General features: G+C 43.4%; 1 protein-coding gene and 1 long non-coding RNA gene across 2 annotated transcripts in view; one reads left to right on the top strand and one right to left on the bottom strand.

Moving 5' to 3' along the window:
• The window catches only part of LOC146867025 (uncharacterized), a 141,409-nt gene extending 129,763 nt beyond the window's left edge, over nt 1-11,646 (bottom strand). The window contains exon 1 of the long non-coding RNA XR_014961061.1: nt 11,444-11,646. This is a non-coding gene — a long non-coding RNA (uncharacterized LOC146867025). The remainder of the gene's footprint in view (nt 1-11,443) is intronic.
• MXI1 (MAX interactor 1, dimerization protein) overlaps nt 3,759-19,710 on the top strand; it is a 125,784-nt gene continuing 109,832 nt past the window's right edge. Inside the window, exon 1 of the mRNA XM_085603435.1 lies at nt 3,759-4,221. Coding sequence (XP_085459561.1) covers nt 3,993-4,221 — 229 coding nt within the window. The 5' untranslated portion in view covers nt 3,759-3,992. The remainder of the gene's footprint in view (nt 4,222-19,710) is intronic.

Below are 19,710 nucleotides of genomic sequence, written 5' to 3'. Positions count from 1 at the left end.
CTGGAATTAATTTTTCTTCCCCGACACTTCCGTTAATAATCGTATAGGGTGACCCCGAATAGGCTTCAATTGAAATATCCACCCCACCAATATTCATATCTCAGATTGGTTTCTTACTTTTGCCCTTCACATTAAAAACGTCATCATCAACAAGGAGCACAAAAAGATTCATGTGTTCGTCATCAGAGGAGTCTAATTCATCACATTCATCAGGTACAATCACCTTTACGTTGGAGCTCTTTCTTTGCTTGCTATGACACTGTTTGGCAAAGTGACCAATAATTCCACATTTAGTACATTTCTGTTTGAGGGCAGAGCAATTTTTGTCGTTTGCCAAATGTAATCTGCTACCAGATCTAAAACATTTCCTGTTCCCAGTTAACATGACTTTAGATGAAGACTCCTTCCTTGTGTTTGACTCGTGAGAAGCTGTTTTAGCGGTGTTTCTAGAGTGTTTCACCTTGGCTACAATTGTTTGATCTTCCTCTGAATGTTGATGTTTTTCTTCAGAAAGGACGGCTTTGGTGCATCTTCCCGTTAGTTCTGTTCTTTTGACCATGTCAATGATTTCCTGGAGGGGAGCTTCACTCTTAGCCCACAGTTTTTCTTGAATCTCACGATTTGCAGATCACATTATTATCTGGTCACAAATGAATTCATCATGAAGTTCACCAAATCTACAGGACAATGCTAAGTTTTTAAGTGCAGAGACAAAATCTTCAATGGATTCTTCTGGATTCTGTTTGCGATGGACGAACTTGTATCTGTGGACTGATACGCAAACAGTAGGTTTGAAGTAATTTGTAAGATCCTCTATGGCATGAGCATAAACGTCGTTATCCCCTTCAGCTCTTATTTTTTTTATTAATGCGGTCTAAATTTTCATAGACTTTGCTCCTACGCAGTGCAGCAACATTTTCTTCTTCCTTTCTGGAGTTAGTTCTTCGCCTTCCTCTTCAAAAGTGGAGGTGTAATTTTCGAAGTACTCTCGCCAATCTTCCCATTTCAGAGACCAATCACCTGGCGCAGGAATGAAGGGTTGAGGTGGTGAAAGGTTCCAAATGTTGCCTGAAGCCATGAAGAGAATGGAAAGGACGAAAGGAAGAAAGAGAAAAAAAAAACAGAGAAGGAAGAAAGAAGAGAAGAAAATAAAAAATAATGAGATGAGGTGTATAAGTAGAATAAAGAGGAATTATGAAGATAGAGAAGAAAAGAAAAGTAGCGAACGTGCGCAGATGAGAGGAAGGTGGAATAAAGCAAAGCAAAATAATAAACAAGCGCAAAGAAACTGTAATAATTATTATAAAGATGCATGAAGTAGTGTGTGCATCACTCAAGAGTAGACTGTGGTTATGATAGTGCAGGAATACGAGGAAAACTTCACATCTTTAGTAATTAACATATAGTTGCACTATATAGATTGTTATAAGTTTTTCCTTCATCAAGAAAACCATACAATAATTATTGAGGGAAGAAACTACACAAGATTCCTGCTAAATAGCTTGAAGGTAGGCAGTGTGCGCATTAATTCCTTAAGTTCACTTCACAAATCAATTCAAGTGTGCGCATCACTGTGACACATTGCCGTAGTATGAAAGAACCAGCAGTTGAAGCACGTAAATCACGTGCAGAATACTCCTAAAATGGCCGCTGAGTTGAGAAGTGCGAGCCCCATTTTAAATAGCCGCTAATGCGTTCCAGTGACGCGGTGTGTGCGCAAATGCCGAAGGATCCCTGAGGAGAAGCGCTGTCGTGGCAATGAGGGAAACCGCCAGGAAATGGTGAAGGCAACGTCCCATCAGTAGCAGAGCGCAGAGCGAAACCTTCACGCACAGTAAAGAGACTAGTGACGCCTTCGAATTAAATTTTAAGTTCAAGCGGGAGAGCGCCACAAATTCAAATCAGCATGGATCTCACCGTGAATAATCATGAACTGGAGCGGCAACAGCGTGGCTAAACTTGACGCCCTCTTGAAGTTCCGCGAAAATCCGGACAAAATCAGAGGTGTGCAGGACACACTCCCACACGCAGGTCCGCAGTGGTGCCAGGGCGCAGGTAAGTTCAGAAGTAATTTATTACAGATAAGCCCTGACACCAAAAGGCGTCTGACAGTCTCAGGTAAAATCCTCAACTGTCCCTCCAACTGACACCCTCGCCCAAGGTTCTAGTATAGAACGGAGAAACGTCATGGTACCTTGGGCGAGGGCGCGCGGCGGAGGGCAGCGCGAGGAGAGTCTCGAGGACAACAAGAGGTAAACACAACATATAATGGTATATTCCCACATTTATTTAACGGATAAACTTGCACTTTTACTTTGATGCCTGTCACAATTAACAAGTTACAACAAACAAATGATGGACGGAATGCTGACAATGCAGACATTCTCCCCCAGTCAAGAGATCTGGGTTAAATCCATCGTTCTTTTGCCCACTACGCCACCCCAGTTTAGACATGGCCATATGCAAATCAGTCTTGACCCTGTGCCTCATGGGAACAGTCCAGCCCGAACTGCCAAACCATGTCTTCCCTGGACCGGAATCAAGCATCCTAGGACCGGTTTCTGGCTATCAGCCCTCATCAGCCAGGATAGCTTGACTCCAGTGGCGCAGTGAGCACGGGTTCCACGTCTGGGAATACCCATCCCACTTAGGGCGAAAAGCGTTACAACAAACAAATGATGGACGGAATGCTGACAATGCAGACATTCTCCCCCAGTCAAGAGATCTGGGTTAAATCCATCGTTCTTTTGCCCACTACGCCACCCCAGTTTAGACATGGCCATTTGCAAATCAGTCTTGACCCTGTGCCTCATGGGAACAGTCCAGCCCGAACTGCCAAACCATGTCTTCCCTGGACCGGAATCAAGCATCCTAGGACCGGTTTCTGGCTATCAGCCGTCATCAGCCAGGATAGCTTGACTCCAGTGGCGCAGTGAGCACGGGTCCCACGTCTGGGAATACCCATCCCACTTAGGGCGAAAAGCGTTACAACAAACAAGTTAGGCAGCCAAAAATAAAACTACACCCACAGGTAAATACTAGCATTATATACACATTTATACTTAGCTATGCCTGTAATTAAGGACATCTCATCCCATTTTTTACCTCCCCATGCGGTTTGTGTGTTCAGCTGTTGGCCTGGAATACATTAAGAACAGTATGGAGAGTCACTCACAAGAAGCACAATTTTCTGTATTTTTCAACATTTAAAAATAAATACAGACAGGAGGAACATTGTTTTCTGACTGTATTTAACTGTAAAAATCAGTAAAAACGGAAACTGGGAGCCTTAATTACAATAGACCCGATTCAGGCCGCAGTAGAAGTCAATGAGAGAAATACATTATCGCGATTTTTTTTTTTTAATCTCTGACTTTTCTCTTCTAAAATGTTGGCACGTCTATTACTAATAACACTCGTTGCATGCAAGTCGCGCTCAAATGTCACCAACGAGCACTCAGAGGACATTTTGAAAATAGAATTATGGAATTTGCCAGATATTGCATAATTTTTCTGCTAAACACCTACCAAAACTCCACTGAAAGCCTGGAAATAAAACGAAGTGGTTCTAGAGGGGCACCTCTACGGTTGCAATGAAGAGTTTGTCAAAATAAACTTCGGTGCAGGCGTTGCAGTAAAGCGCACAAATAAAATAGAGCTCCTCACTGCAACAAGTGCAGCGAGCTCATTTTCAGCTTTGGTGACCCCCGTGGCACCCACGCCTCACCTTTGCCTTGCAGCGTGTACAAGGGGCGGTTAAACGCGGGCTTGGGCGGCAACAGAGCTGGGCGTTCATTCTGTATGGGGGAACAGAGTAGTGGCACGAAGCGGCCGGCGCTAGGACTGGCCCGGACACCCTTTCACAGCCCAGACAGTCCTGTGTTTCATTCAGCTCCCTGACAACAACATACAGACGGAGCAGGAGTAGAAAGTCTGCTGCAGGCTGTCTGGGAGCCTGCCACCGCCTGCCACTCCACAGACGAGCACGAAACATGGGCAAGAGGGGCCGACCGAAGAAGGAGCTGGACTGCGAGGACGAGGAGTCCATGGACACGTTCCCGGAGCAGCAGCAGGAGATGCCTAGGAACCCTTTCTGTGACCTCTTGAACACCGACCCCATGAGCGCTGACCCCATGCAGGGCATCAACACTTTCCTGCAGAATGTGCAGGTCATCCTGGAGGCAGCCAGCTACCTGGAGAGGGTGGAGAAGGAGAACAAAAGTAAGTGCACTCTGCAGCCTGGGCGGATATATAGCATGTAATGCCCAAAAGTATATTTGCTGGTGATGCCACCATGCCGGGCTTGGTTAACAAAGGGTAAATCCCCAGTGTACTGTAGTTCGAGAGCTGGCAAGACTCAGCAAGGGGGGTATAGCGAGTGAGCACAAACACTGTAATGCCTGCGTTTTGTTAGAGAAACAACTTGATTGATATCTGCGCCGAGTGTATGTGCGTACTCAGAAATGCCAGGCTGATCAGAGAACAAAGCTCTCTCTGTGGCAACAAATGCAGATGAGGCTGAATATGATTGTACAGAAAGCCCACTTCTTGCGGCAGACTAGACTTATAACCACCGAGGCAGGGTGCCCCGCAATGGACAAACATTTTCAGAAACTAGGTCTGCGGATTTAGACTCCTTACATGACAACGTGCACGGCTGCGTGTGCACCACTCACAAAGAACGCATTGAGCTGTTTCAGTTGTTTGAGAAAGGGGCACCCAAAACAAAAGGGGTGAAGTAGTTTTCTCTTTTTTTTTAAAATGAAGGCGAGTAATTGTTTTTGATGGAACATAAAACAATAAAAATGCCAGTTCGAAAATAAGACTTGTGTGGGAGGGCAGGGTTCCAGGCAGGCAGTTGGGAATTACAGCATCTCCCTGACAAACACCAGCCAGACAAGGGAGGGACCCACCAACAGGGGACTTCATTTTCTGCAGCACAAAAAAAACATAAACCCAACCTTCTTCCCGCTGCACCGACTTGTTTTGTCCCAGTTTTCTGCTGACTGTACATGGGGAATCGTTTACAAGCTGCTGAGGGAGGAAAAAAAAGATCTCGGAGAAGCCGGCGAGGCAGCGATCATTTTCCTTTCCACCGGGGAACAAGAATTTGAACACTTACAATTAAGCTGATTTAAACACGCATTTCATTTATTTAATAAAAAAAAGTATAGCGCCAGCAGTACACAAATTACGTTTCACGCTGTATTAAAGGGAGAGTACAATTAACATCGAGACTTTTCAAATGAAAAAATACAAGTAAAATAGAATTAGGGGAAAACGATAGGAGGTTCCATGAGACTGCTGCTTCCCACCCCCTCTCCCCGCCTTCCCTGCACACACTGATCCCTGTCTCGTGTTAGCTAAAGCCTTTTAACTAATCTAGCGAAGTATTTTTAGAAAAAGATCCTGGCAGTTGTTTTTCAGAGCGAGGGCTCTCTATCTGTACAGGGAGGTTTTGCACAACAAATGTAGTTCTGTTTTTATACGTATATTATTTTATTTCCCTCTGACTCAGATATGAGCCGGTTACTCAAGGGTGCTTCCTTGTTCGGTAACCAGGGGTGCTGCTTCTGCATGTCGGTCACGTAGGCATGGAAGGAGTGTGCGTGTTGGCGAAGGGGGGAGGCACACATGGCAGTTGTAGCCACGGGGTCTTTGTGCCCAGACAGACCTGCCTTTATTGATGCCCCGGTTCATTGTATGCACTGGGCGGAGAGGGGAGGCTGCAGCGCGAGCCGGTGTATGGATAATCAACCTGCTACTCCCCAAGCAGTGCTTTCCCAGCCCTTGGTATTCCGGGGTCAACACAAGCCCCGTGGATTGTTTTACGCTTTCCGTGGCATAGCAGATAGTGCTGCGCGGGGCACGCCGCTGCAGGCCTTCCACTGCAAAATGGGTTTATTTATAACAGGGGACGCCACGTACTGCTCGTGTGTTTGCTGCAGTTTCTGTTTAAAATACACAAGGCTTGGCACTGTATGTTTAACGTTCCAAGGAGGCTTACACGGAGTGGACTTCTAATGCCCATGAGCCGTGCCTTTACGTGCCACGTTTAGCGGTGTGCTTTGAATAACGTGTAGATTACTGTCTGACGACCTGTGACTTGCTAGCGACCTAGACGTGCTGTTCTACAGTAGCACGTGCCAGATTAAGGAATTATGCTCTTAATATTTACAATGCACGCTTGGCAATTACCCTATTTTATACACAGTGCAATACTGTTTTTTGGCCTTTCTCCAAATGTGAGGAGAGGGAAAACAGAGAGAGATTAAATATTTATAGCCCATGATAACGCAGCATGGTTACCTGGGGGACACGGTACCTGAGAGTATTAGCAAGGGTGAAGTATCTGCAGGTAGTACCGAGGGCTTCAGGCTCGGAATGGAAATCAAAACTAGCAATGGTAAAAAAGGTGAAAGTAGCACATCACTGCAGGAGTCCGTGAATAGTACGAGTTATGGGGCGTTTTGTTTTTGGGCCATGGCGGCCCATCCTGCTCTGAATGCAACCCCCTAGGTTGCAGCCCACTAGGAAAATAGCAGGAGTGATAGAGAAAAGTCCATCCTGTTAGTAGCTAATTGAGACATTCATACTTTTGAGATGCATGTGAAGAAGAAGCAATAAACACTCGGGCCTATTTACGAAGTTGTCATGCAGTGCAGCCCAGCAAGTCACTTTGCTGCGCTGCATGACAGGAAATGGGCAATAATGCGCTGTATTTTGCAATTCGGTGATTCCTGCCTTTTCCCTGCACTGCTAAACTTTTGGCAGCCTAGTGTCAACGCAGGCACCCTTGTACCATGGTGTAAGGATGCCTGCATTGCATGTCGGATTGTTAAAAACAATCCAGAGAAGCAGTTTCCTCAATGTGTGCTGCAGAAGCAAAACACACAGAAAGAGGAAGTAATGAGGAAAAATAAAGACATTTCTCCTTGTTAGGCCTCTCTTGGGAAGGCGTACTTTTTGGCACATTACCAGGCCCACCAGTTTTGGTAATTCTGGGAATGAGTATAAAACCATGGGAGTTGCGTGGGAACACCCACGCAACACCCATGGAAAGGCTTATCAGGGCAGAGTAAGGCAATGCAGCAATTTGTGCTCCGTGCTGCTCTAGATTTATGTAGCCACTAAGGACCACGCAAAGTGTTCTTGAATGGATTAATAAACCGGACTTAAAGCTTGTCGCTCTACCACCACCTTGCATCATGCAAGAGGGACGCAAAACCACCTCGTATTTAAGCCCCTCAGTTCGAGGTGTCAAAACTCACATACATGGGGTACTCTGATCAATATCTGCGAGGAGTGAGAAAGCATTGGCTTACTACCAGGTACTAGTGCCAAGAGTAACTGAGAGAAAGAAACAAGGAGAAATAGGAGATGTGTGTTACCGTTTTTTTTGGACAGTACATGACAGATTAACCACTGCAAATGTAATCGAACAACCTGAATGCAACCAAGCAAGTCATGGACACCAGGTCAATATAGCCCAAACACCTGCATTCTAACAGATTTAATTGGAGCACCCACACCTGCATACTTAAAGATTGAATGGTAGCTCCCACACCAGATTTCCAAAAGATCTGATTAAACATGTAAATAGCAGATAACGTGGATGTCTTTCTTTACGCGCCACATTTCAATAATCATTGTAAGACGTATGTAACACCATGCTTTTGGGATACACACGGCATATTTATTTTACTTCAGTTGTATAGCAGTACAAGCAGGCAGAGAAGTGCTCTCGAATTGAAATCATTGTAATTGACAAATGTACAGTGTAATTAATGTACGTGTATTTTGACCCCTCGCCCATCCTTATGGTCCCTCATCACATCCTGGTTTCTGTAATAGGATTTCACAGAAACACAATGCAGTTCCGTGTAGAACCTTATGATTGAGATGCTGTGAAGGTTTTTCTTAAAGCCTCCAGCTTATCCTTGGAGCTAGCCACGAGCTACTTCCCAAATACCCAAAGCAAATTAATATGCCGCTTAGGGGCACTTGTTTATTATTTAATTTCACGTTTATCCTTATTTAGACAGTTGTCTTTTACTGAAAACAGAATAAAAAATGACACAATTTCAAGGAGAAACAAGAACAGTAAAACAAATATTTCAGCCACTAAAAACAAGAAAATCGTGTTGTTTGAGAAACTGCCGTGGGCATATGCAGGGCGAGCAGAATAACAGCTTTAGAAGTATCTGTGCAACAATTAATAAAAAGACCGAGATGCCGCTGGAGCAGGTGTAAATAATGACCAAATCATTAAAATAGGACTCATCATACTTTACATGGCCCTTCTTTACTCAAAGTCAACTACATACATCCAGAAATTTCAGACAAGGCCTTTACATTGAGGTTGCATAAAAGCAAAACATTCGGTAAGGGGGAAAGCCTTATCACCACCCAGAGAACTTCCTCTAAATTGGACTGAAATCTTGCTGGCAAAATACGCCCTATCTAAACGCACGTCCGGCCTATTTTCTCTGCACGGCCTATTTTCTCTGCACGTCGATGCGGCCATATTCCTGGTCAGGGATTTATTTTTGCAGTTAGTCACCTTTGCAAGGAATGAAAACTTGCGAATTGCACGTCACGCAGATCTCTGCAATGAGAACTTAACCCACTGAGATACTTTACCGACTTAAAGGCTTATCGCGCACGCTGTTATTTCACCCTTCAGCGTTTATACTACACGCACGTCTCAGCTGCCAATACTAATACAATCGTTAGTTGCCAATACTAATACATTTGATAGACGGATGTAATAAAGATTTTTACGCTGAATCGTGTAGCGGTAATGCGATGGAGCGAAGAAAAGGATTCTGGGTGAGCAGCTTGGCCTGGAAACATTACTCCTCAATGAGAAACGGGTGACCGTGCCCTTCTTTCCCGCGTCCCATCGTGGGTATCTGAGCCTGCGGCAGCTCGTCCTTGTGGTCCAGGGTGGGTACCAGCCGCAGCTCAGGTGCGCGCTCCTCTCTCCTCTCCCCGCCAGCTGCTGCAGCCCAGCCCCCATCTTTTCCTCCGCCTCGTCTGCCTGCTGAGGAAACACATGGCTTCCACATGGAGACAAACCCCGCGCTTCCCATTGGTCCTGTAAACTGAAGCACCTCCACACTTTTCGCCTATCAGAAGCCGCTCTCTGTACTGATGTCAGCCGTTGCTGAGCCTGGTGGCGCAGGGAGTTCATGGCCTGCTGGGAGTTGTAGTCGGGTGATGTCATCGCTTTGTTCTTAAAGCTGCAGGGTGCATACGAAGAATTACCTACTGTCTACCTCTCTGGATTCTCAAACCCACACCGTTATTATGCAGTTTTATGAAAAGCAAACTACTGGAGCGCTTTACATGAGCTTCAAAGTACATTAGCTAAGGTCGGTTTTTTTTAATGTCCGGGGAGGTTACGTGATTATGCCCAGAATCGCAGGATGATGAGCAGACGCCGGGACTCCTGTCTGGTTCTGTAGTTGCGACTCTCTTCCCCACAACGTTTTGCCTGCAATACGAATGCGCAGCGGTTGCTTACAGCTGCGAAGTTTAATTATACGCTTCATTTTATAAGCCTTTTTATGGTGTGTATATTGAATTGGGCTCAAAAAGAATGTTCAAAATGCAAGCAAGCCATTTATTAATCTGCATTTGCCATAATACAATGCATGATGGTGTATTTTTGGACAAAGAGAGGGCGGGGAAAAGCCTACGGTTTGGACCAAAAATGAGATGGACCTGAAATGAAATCACAAGTTACTTACTGCAGCATGCCTTTCAACAAAAAAACATAAAAACAAGACAATGGTAACAAAGCAAGCCAAGAGGCTCTTCACACATCAAAATAAGTGATAGTTTCAAATAAACGACAGTGAGCTGCTATTTCAAAACATATCCATATTTCCGGTTTCCTGTGATGATCCGTATGCTTTTGCTGCCTCTCATCCACTGGTACTCATGTATTAAAAAAACACCTGCCCTCTGATAGTTTCCTGTATGCATTTCTACGAATATCCCAAACTGCGCGTTTTTTTCACTTCTCTTGTTCTCTTTTGGTTATTATTTTTCTTGCGTTTACCTCGCTTTATAGCAGGCCTCCTATATGTTTTAAATGCAAAGGTCTCCTCAGAACAACCTTTCACTTAAACTCTCGACACACGGGAATAACTTACGCACAGCATCAAAATGATGTGAATCTCCTCTAAAAAATCCCAACAGTGGGAAATATTATTTCTTCAGCTCTTGGAGGATTTGGATATTGCTCTGCCCAAAACTCAAAGTTGCTGTACATAGGCCAACACTCACAATTATGGGCAACAGCCAATCCTTGCATTCACTTGTTTTTCTGAATACTCAAAAAAGGAACTGGAAAACAGTCTAACCAACCGCTGTACTGCAAGTACAACCTTCCTTGATATTTAAAAGACAAGGTATTTAGAGCGCTCTTCTCATGCACTACCATTCAATCTATTTATCTAGCAAATCAAATCACGGTTTTACTTATCTTGTTATCTGGAGAGTGGTCTGAAACACTCCTTTGTGTGTCAAGCCCCTTCTAATCCTTTAAATAAATAGTCCGCCTCAGTTGTGTTTGCAGCATAGTAACGCAGAAGGATAGCCCTCGCCCGCCCCTAGACCTAAAACACGTAGTGAGTGGGCTGTTTCGCAAAGAGTAATGTCCATGTAATGCTTCGAGGCCTGGCTAAAGCGATGCTTGCTTGATGCTGTACAAATAAAACAGTTAACAGGACTGTGCACTTGCCACACACCATCTTTAGAAATATACTAGACCCTGGGAAGATTTAGGTTTTATTTACATGCTTACAGTCTGGCTAAACGTCTTGTGTTGTAATAAATGTGTTAAAATAATTGAACTGGAGGACAACAAGCTTGCTTAAAGGGGGCTGAACAATATATATTAAAAACAAACCATTACTCTATTAAAATGTAGGGCTAGATGTCCGAAAGAGTTGTGCCAGCCTAAAGCAGGCGCAGTTTAAGGAGGCACATGTTGCACAGGCGCTAAGACAGTTTGGAATGCTCAAAGCAGGTTTGCGTTTGGTTATAGTTATAAACTGGAGTGCGCTACAGATTACAAACAAGCTTTAGGAGCCATGGTTTTCTGTTACCCACTGGGATGTAGCAGCATGAATGACATATTATTCCCCTCAAAATCATGGCAGTGGTGCTGGGAAGCCCAGCGAAAGCAGGATCCATTCATAAAGTGAAAGGGAACCCTGGCGGGAATACTGCTTCCACCTTATCCACACCGAGGTCAGGGATAGGTGGATAAGAAGTCGCTAAAGTCCTCCTTTATGTCTACTGCTGGCTTGAATAGGCTTCTCCCCAATCGAATAGCAAGGCGTTTTCAAATTCTGCCAGTAAAATTATGGATCCTCAGAAGTTATGTTTTGGAAAGAGTAATAAATTAGATAAATTGATCGAAACCAACCTTCAGGTGCTCCTTTCTATAGACATGGTACCCTTGTGGCATTGGAATGCAGTAGAATGTGTAATTTAGCCTGCAGTTTCCATCTTGCAGATACTTTGGTTGAACCGGTGTACTGGATCCTTAAACCAGAGTTTGTTCTTGGGCTGCTCTTGATCTTCTGGAGGTAGGAGCACGCTGGTTTCTACCAAGGCGATGTTTGTCAACTAAGGGAAAAAAAGAATGCGTCGATATTGTGCTCTTCTTATCAAGCAGCATGGTTCGAAGTTGTTGGATAGGTGTATGTTACTCAAGCAGAATAGAGTATAGTGTGCGTCTTGTACGTGATTTAACCAGCTCACAAGAATATAGCTGGTTTTCTTGAGTTGAGCTGCACGTCATTTTACATCTCTATGGTGAGATAGTGGATCAAGGAGGGGTTGACTCATCTATATGTAGGAATTCTCTGAACAAGGGCTCTTTATATGTACCGCCAATAAATAAACAACAAATACTATTCTGTTTTTCCTAGTCTGAGTGAGTGCTCGCAAAATCCAGTTTTGTTCCGCAGATACTTCGTACTGCAGGCCAACTGAAACCTGACAAAGTCTTTAAAGAACAGCATTCCAAGGCATCTTTTCAAAGAGCCAAGTGAGAAAGTTATTGTATGGACGATGCATGTGATTCTCCTGTAAAAGTATACAAGGCCAAGCTATCAGCAGAAAGACACACCAGCTGCATAGTGTTCTCAATGCAAAAGCGTTAAGGGTCTCAGGCTTGTTCCAGAAATTAGTTAACACTACATTCAGGACTTCGTCAAGCTTTCTCTTGGCCTCTTATAAGAGTACATTTTCATTACAGAGCCAGGCATTAGCAACTCCTCCCTCTAGAAGCATCTAACAAGTTACACTGGAGAGTTCTGTACCTCCGCAACTGAGCTGACCCTGTCATTATTGACATGTTGGAATCAAGTGTGAAGCCCCAAATGTTCAAAATCAAATTATATGTGGATGACCTAATGTTATTATTGGCACCGAGAGTTCAGTACAAGAGAGGGTGTTCGAGATCTTCCTGGCTTTTAACATTTTAGGGGGATGTAAAATTAATAAAGGCAAGACTGAGATTATTCTTTGTAACTGCCTAAGGGAGAAATTGTTGCTCGAGTTTAGGGCTTGTGCACATACCGGTCCAAAATGCTATTTGTGCGTTTTTGTACCAGAAGATTTAGGTGGGTTGTACAACATGAATAATAAGCCACTTCTGCATAAAGTAAAAGCTTTATTAAACAAGTGGATACTACTACCTCTTACGCCTTTGGGGCAGGTTGCTCTTAAAAAGATGGTAGTTCTCCTGTTATTTTACGTTTTGTTTGCCGTCAATCTCTGCATTTTGTACTTTTGATTACAAAAAAAAGCAGACTCTATGATTTTTATGGACTAGAGATAGCCCGAAAATATCCTTAGAATTTTTATACAGGAATGTGTACCAACGGGAGCTAGCCCTTCCTAACTTGAGATCATATTGTTTTGCTAATTTTGCACAGTTCGCTTTTAGATTTACAAAATCTTGTTCATTGTTTTACCATCTGCATAATGAACTTGTGGATAAAAGGACTTCAGAGAACTTCTTTGTGACCCCTTCCACTTGTCCAAATTTCCTAAAAAAGTTAGATATAAGATTCTCAAATGGTTTTTAAGAAGTAAAGCGCAATTAAAAAAATATATATGTAAATATAAAATGTAAATTTGATACTTGTATAGCGCACTACTCACCCGCAAGGGTCTCAAGGCGCTTGTACGAATACCGCTGTGGAACCCATCCTGGCTTTCCCTGTGAGGCGTCCACTCCTGGGCACCCCCAAGGTGGAGGCCAGGCATCCTTAGCGTTGTGGGGGCCGTTGTGGAGATTAAGCAAGCTATTGCCCAGAGTTGCAGAGTGGGACTCCATGATTGGAATAGGCACCGAGGCGAGAATTATCAGGTCCGTGGAATTTTTGAGCCCAAGACCCGCCGAGGCGGGGAATTGAACCCTGGTCCCGGGCTAGACCTCTGCATCAGGGTCTGCCGCTCTAATCATTGAGCCACATATATAATTTCCCGTACACAGATTCAGAGTCTATTATCAGCTATATTGATTGGGGGATTGGGACAATAATGGTTGTAGCCACTGCCAAAAGCTACTTGTTAAACAAGACAATATCAAAGTTTGTGATAAATGGAAAACTTGGGAGTAACTAGAAGCTTCCATTGTCAGCAAAAAGCTTGCTCCAGTGGTCGTATAGTGTAATTCATGGCCATTTGCAACATATGGATCCCAAACCTGGCTGAAAAGAGGGAGTTAACAGAACGTTCAATTAGTATTCATCAGAAGAAGGTGGTTGGGGACTGGTATAGATGTCTAATATTATGTGGATAAAGTGGGTATCTATAGCCGTATCACTGCTAAATGGGCTAAGAAGAAAGGGATATTTGGCATGTAATAAATTAACAGAATTTCAAAACACTGAGGAGCCCAAATTGTCGTAAAATGCAGTTTTTTTTCTAAATAGCTTATCTACCGGACTTTCCAATTTTGAAGTAAAATATACGAAGAACATTTGAACCAATGATTTAGATGTGATGCAATAGATACCGGAAGTTGGTTCCATGCAATCTGGCACTGTTCTAAACTAGGCAATTTGTGGAGCAGCATATTTCGATTTTTGGAAGATGACCTGCAGCTCGTGATTTGTCAGAACCCCTTACTCGGTATTTTGGGCTATTGCTGCATGCCATTGGTATTGAAGAGGGATCAGAAGGTAATATTTATCTCAATGCTAGTGGCCAGTCGATACTTTTACAAAATTGGGGGTCTAAAATTGTCCCATCCTTTGCAGACTGGTTTGGGAAAATGCTGAGTGTCGGGCAGAGAAAGGATGTATGCGGAGAGGGCCGAGCGATCTAAACTATTCTATGAGCTGTGGGGTCGCTTTATGGTCATTGATGAGAATAGTAGCATCCCAGGATTCAATCAGAAGGATAAAGTTCTTTTTTTCATTATTAGCTATGGATGCTATGTTTTTTCATGCCTTCATATTTGAATTTTACTATTTATTATCTGTTCCTACGTCATTTATACATTATTTGTTTCAGACTGTTCATTTGGTATGTTCTTTATTGCACCTCCGTTATAAAGAATAAAAAAAAAATTAAAAGAATCAAGTTTTAGGCTTATGGTGGAAATTGGACCGCAGAAGGTGACTTCCTCATTTGATATTGGGATCGGGGTGGTATTAGCACAGTCTGTAAGACAGTATGACGAGAAGCACTTCCTACCTGGAATGCAATGGACTAGAGACTTTTATTGCCATAGACAGATACTTCCATACCACTGGTGTCTCCTTTTTGCAGGAAAAATGAATGTGCTATAGTCTTTCAAAGACTTCAGTATCTCTCAGGCCAGCATAGTGGAAGTTGTCGGCTGGAGGCCATCTGGATCAGGTGGAACACCTTTTTTTGTTACACTAGCTAAACTTTGGAATACACAGCTAAAAACAATCGGTATGTACAGTCACTCACTTTTTGGGAAGCTGACTAAGACCCACAATCAGGTACCGAGATGCTTCTCTGGAGGCACGTCTGCGTTTAGGATGGCCAGGAGAGTTACAAGATAGATAACTGTGTACTAAGTACTTTAGGGGTACTTCCTAGTAGTTCTTTTTCTAGTATTTGTTCCAAAGGGAACCAAGGTTGGCATTCCTAGTTCGCTTATTGACCGCGGGAAATACCAGCTTTATCACTAAAATACCACTTGCAAACATACGAGAACTGCTGGGCACAACAGTTTTTCAAATGTACGTACCTCTTGATAGGGTTAATCAAAGAAGAGCGATCCTAGGAAGCCCGAGGAAGAGGGCTGAAGTCAATCAAAGTAGCCCGTAATTCCTGCTTAAACATAAAGCCTGTTTCTTTAAAATAAATGTAAACAGTCACCCCTTTCTTGTGTTTCCATGAGATGCTGGTTTGGTTAAAGTGGCTTCCTGTGACCTGTATGGTGGTCCGAGGCTACAACATACTGCTGATACGAGTTGTAGGAATGTATATGTATGTATGTGTGTGTATGTATATGTATATATATATATATATATATATATATATATATATATATATATATATATATATATATATATAGCAGAGAACACTGGGTAGTTCTCGAGTTTAGGTGGAGAGCAGCTCCTGTATAGAGCACCCTACAACACCAGCGGCACTCTAAATTTCCTCACCTCAAACATCTGCTTCTCTATCAAAGTTTTTAATCCTATGCTCAAAAACTTTGATAGAAAAGCAGACATTTGAGGTAAGCAAATTCAGAATGTCGCAGGTGTTGTAGGGCGCTCCATACAGGAGCTGCTCTCCTCCTAATGTACCCAGAGTTCTCTACTTCGTTTTGTATAATTTATGCGGCACTATGTATAGATATTTATATATATTTTTTTTTTTCAACTCAGCCCACTTAAATTGATGTGTTGTTGTGCCACTGGCATAGTTCACTGTGAACAAGTGGTGCATACAACGTAGCTCCCTTCAGTGCCTGGGACTACTCTGGCAATGTGTGCTTTTTGAGACAATAACAAATATTGTAACTTTTTATATATATATATATATATATATATATATATATATATATATTTTTTTTTTTAATTGACATGGGCCAGACAGGTCCGACAACGTTTTATAATACCATTACAAAAAAAAAAAACATTGACAAAGCCAGCAGGCTGGTTGCGCAGACCAGACCGATTTGCTTTGCTAGTGGTTGATGGGTTTCGGTTTTTTGTGTCGCTGGTAAACATAAGAGGGGAAGGGATATCAGTGGAGAATGGAATTACAGCCTCAGCGAAATGAGATTATATTTTGTATCTTCTAATGTTGCCAAATGAGTGTTCCATAGATGATTTCACGGCCAAAACACAACTTTGGCAGTCTCGCAGAATATGACATCACACCTTGTCTTTCAGTATTCTTTCTCAGGCGCAGGTTTCTAGAATCCTATTCAAACATATTAGTAACATTTTATTACTTGAAATAACTTGACTGACATTATTGCGAAACGTACAGAAAATATACGAGTTACCCTCTGCAGATCTGGCCGGCATGTTAACAGTATTATGACTAGGGTCGTGTTAACTTTTAAATTCACTGTTTAAAAAAAGCGACGCAGATGTGAATGGCACGTCTTTTTAATTGTTGTTACTCGGATTTCAGTGGCAAAATGTAAACCAATCAAGGTAAACAAGCATGTTCGTAGTCCCAGAATACTCAGCGACCTTCCCTGCCTATGTTATGTGTTTTCTACTCTCAAAACTGTCGTTTATTTTAGTCGTTGCTAGTGGCAGTAGTCACTCCAAAAGGTAGTGTTTGAATTCTGTAAAAGGTAGTGTTTAAACTCTTTTTTTTCAGCTGTCATCATATGATTATGTCACTTTTAAGCATCTGGTGCAGACATGTCAGAGACTGCCTCTTTGGTTGAGTGTAGTCACGCCCTTGGGTAATTGCCAGCTCTACGTTTTCCGAGGCTGTGCTTTGAACAGAGAAAAACAGCTGTGTGCTAGTTGTGTAGTTAATGAAGATGAAGTATTTCGGTCGTGATATGAAAGGATGTAGTACCAAGCATCCATGCTCATGTAATCGTCCGCAGAACCACCTTTGAGAGCGCTCAGTGCTCCCTACTAGCTGCCAGGATCAGGGAACTTTCCTCCCCCCACCCCATCCCGACACTAACTCCACTTACCACCATCTCCACACCACAAGTAGGAACCAGGGTACCGGTAACTCCCAGAAATCAGCTAGCATAGGATGTCGCAACAGGCTGGGTAACAAAGCGCCACGAAGGACCCACATGACTTCCAGGAAGATCCGATGGCATGGGCGTGGGTACCGTGACTCAGCCTACCCAAGGAGGCCTGTAGAACTCTGCAAGCCTGGACCCCATGCGGGAACATCCATCAGAAGAGAACACTCCGCAGATACAGGAGTCCAAGCATGCATAGTCATATTAGGAGGACACAGACAAGCAGGGGGAGCAAGGAGCCACGCACAAGGCTATCAGTTATAAAACACTGTCAGAGAAACAGGCAGACACAGGTTGGCCACCCAGTAAGCCAACTCCCCAGCAATAATCCTTCTCCTTACCCACTGAGACACCAAATAGCGCTAAGAGGTGGCGGCGCTAGCATAAGCATATGTACATAAAAATAATGTAACAAAACAAAGAGGTAAAGGACCACCTGCATCTATACAGGCAATAGTTACGGGCAACCCCCCTAATAACGAGGTGTCGCCGTTTGAATTGTAGCCATAGATGAGCAAAAGATAAGTATGTTGCATGCCACTAAGATTCAACTATTAGCGGGGATATATATATATATATATATATATATATATATATGCGCCATCAGAGGAGTGGGGGAAAGCAGGCAGGAAGGTTTAAACAAGCATTGGTATAGCCAATAGGTCTCGCCTTTGGGACCTTACAAGTGTTTAGCCATGCAACAGTTGCATAACTAAATACTTATAAGGTCCCAAAAGCGAGATCTATTGGCTATGACAAGCGGCCGTGCGGCCGCGAAAGCGATCAAACATCAAAGCGGCCGTGAAAGTAAATCGCGGTAAAGCGCGGCGCCCGCGCACATGCACTGTAGCTCTAGGCTGGCCTGGTATCACTTTTTGGAGCCCTCTCAATAAGTCTCGCCAGACCAGCGCGTGCGCTGGGTCAGGCGAGACCTAATAAAAAATGAAGCTGGGGAAGAGGCCGACATGCAGTATATAACAGCGATAGCATCAAGGGGGTGGGCAGAGAAGCACATGGGGGGAGCAACGCAGCGGCAGAGGGGTTTGGCAACAGCAGAAAAGCACAGACGGTAATGGGGGAGGGGGGCTGGAATTCAACGAGGGGAAAAGAGCATGGTGAAAGGAGCTTACAAACACACAAGCAGTCTCTTGGAATGCGCAAACAAGAAGAAAAAAGTAGTTCCCTTAAATTGAGCAGTGGAAGAATACTAGTCAGCAAAGCCAAAGAATAGTAAAGAAGGAGATATGCTCCAGGGGACAGACAAACAGAAGATTGACAAGGAAAGGCATCAAATAAGAAGCAAGCAAGCTAGAGCGACAATAAATCCATCAATCGTAAGCAAAAGGTTGGCTAAAAGCGCACTGTAAGTTCTGTTAGCCCACAATAGCTCTTTTCCAACTGGACAGCTTGCACTTTCTTATAGGCGAGACCTAAAAAGGAGGCGGTCGAACTGGAAGCAGCAAGTGTTAGTAAGGCTATGCAATATGGTGGGATGCCAGGGTGAGAATCTGCTCCCTCTCCAAGAATAAACTCTCATAACCAAGTTATGGATCAGAAAAAATCCTGCCCACGAGTCAGATAGTTCTGTGTAGCATTGTGCAATAGGTAGACCCTCCAACTGTCTGGTGATGTGCGGTATGTGCAAAGACTTTGCCTTCACCAAGAAAGGCTACAGGAAGACACATGTGCAGGTTGGTTCTTTTCAGACGGGCACATTTGAAATTCATTCACTCCATTTAAAGTGTGCACGTTTTGAGACTTTTCACTGGGATCGTTTTAGAATTATGTAAATCTGTTTAGGTACAGATTTGCCTCAGCCTGAGATTTGCCTACCAGTTAACCCTTCCGTTGCAGGTGGTATGCAGGCATGAACTGGCGTGGGAGCAAGGTGTTGCTCATGAAAGATTTTAGTCAGAAGGGCACATTTACTTGGGACTTCGCAAGATGAAATTCTTCTAAACATAACTTTGCCCTCACCTGTACCATCGGGAGATTTAGAAATAAATCCAAGCTGGAGCCACAAAAACAATATACAAATAGTTGAACTGAGAGGAAATGTGGATGAGTGAGAAAAATATGGTCCTCACCATGATTTGACATAATAAAGCCAGCTCCAAGGCAGTGCTAATTGTATCTCATTTTTTAAGTTGTTAAACAAAAAGTAGTTTTATACAGATTTTTCTTTTTAAAAACCAATACCTATGCTGTTTTTTCCCCAAAATGGTGTTTGCCTATGGTGGGATGTCATTGCTTAGGGCTACTGCCAACTTTACCGCAGCTACGGGAACGGTTAAGAGAAAAAATTACACCATCTTTGACGTCTAAGATAGCATACTTTTTTGTATATAATTTGGGTAGTTGTGGTAACGTTGTTGGCTTTATACAACGTTTTGTGTGTATTGGCCACATCCATTAGCGTGGTACCTCAATCTACTCTAGCCTTGGAACCACTGATCAGGGCT

This window comes from Triturus cristatus, chromosome 1_2 (assembly GCF_964204655.1).
Source record: "Triturus cristatus chromosome 1_2, aTriCri1.1, whole genome shotgun sequence".
Classification (NCBI taxonomy): domain Eukaryota; kingdom Metazoa; phylum Chordata; class Amphibia; order Caudata; family Salamandridae; genus Triturus; species Triturus cristatus.
The sequence above is the reverse complement of the archived record's forward strand: the minus strand, read 5'-3'. Positions and strand labels throughout refer to the sequence as shown.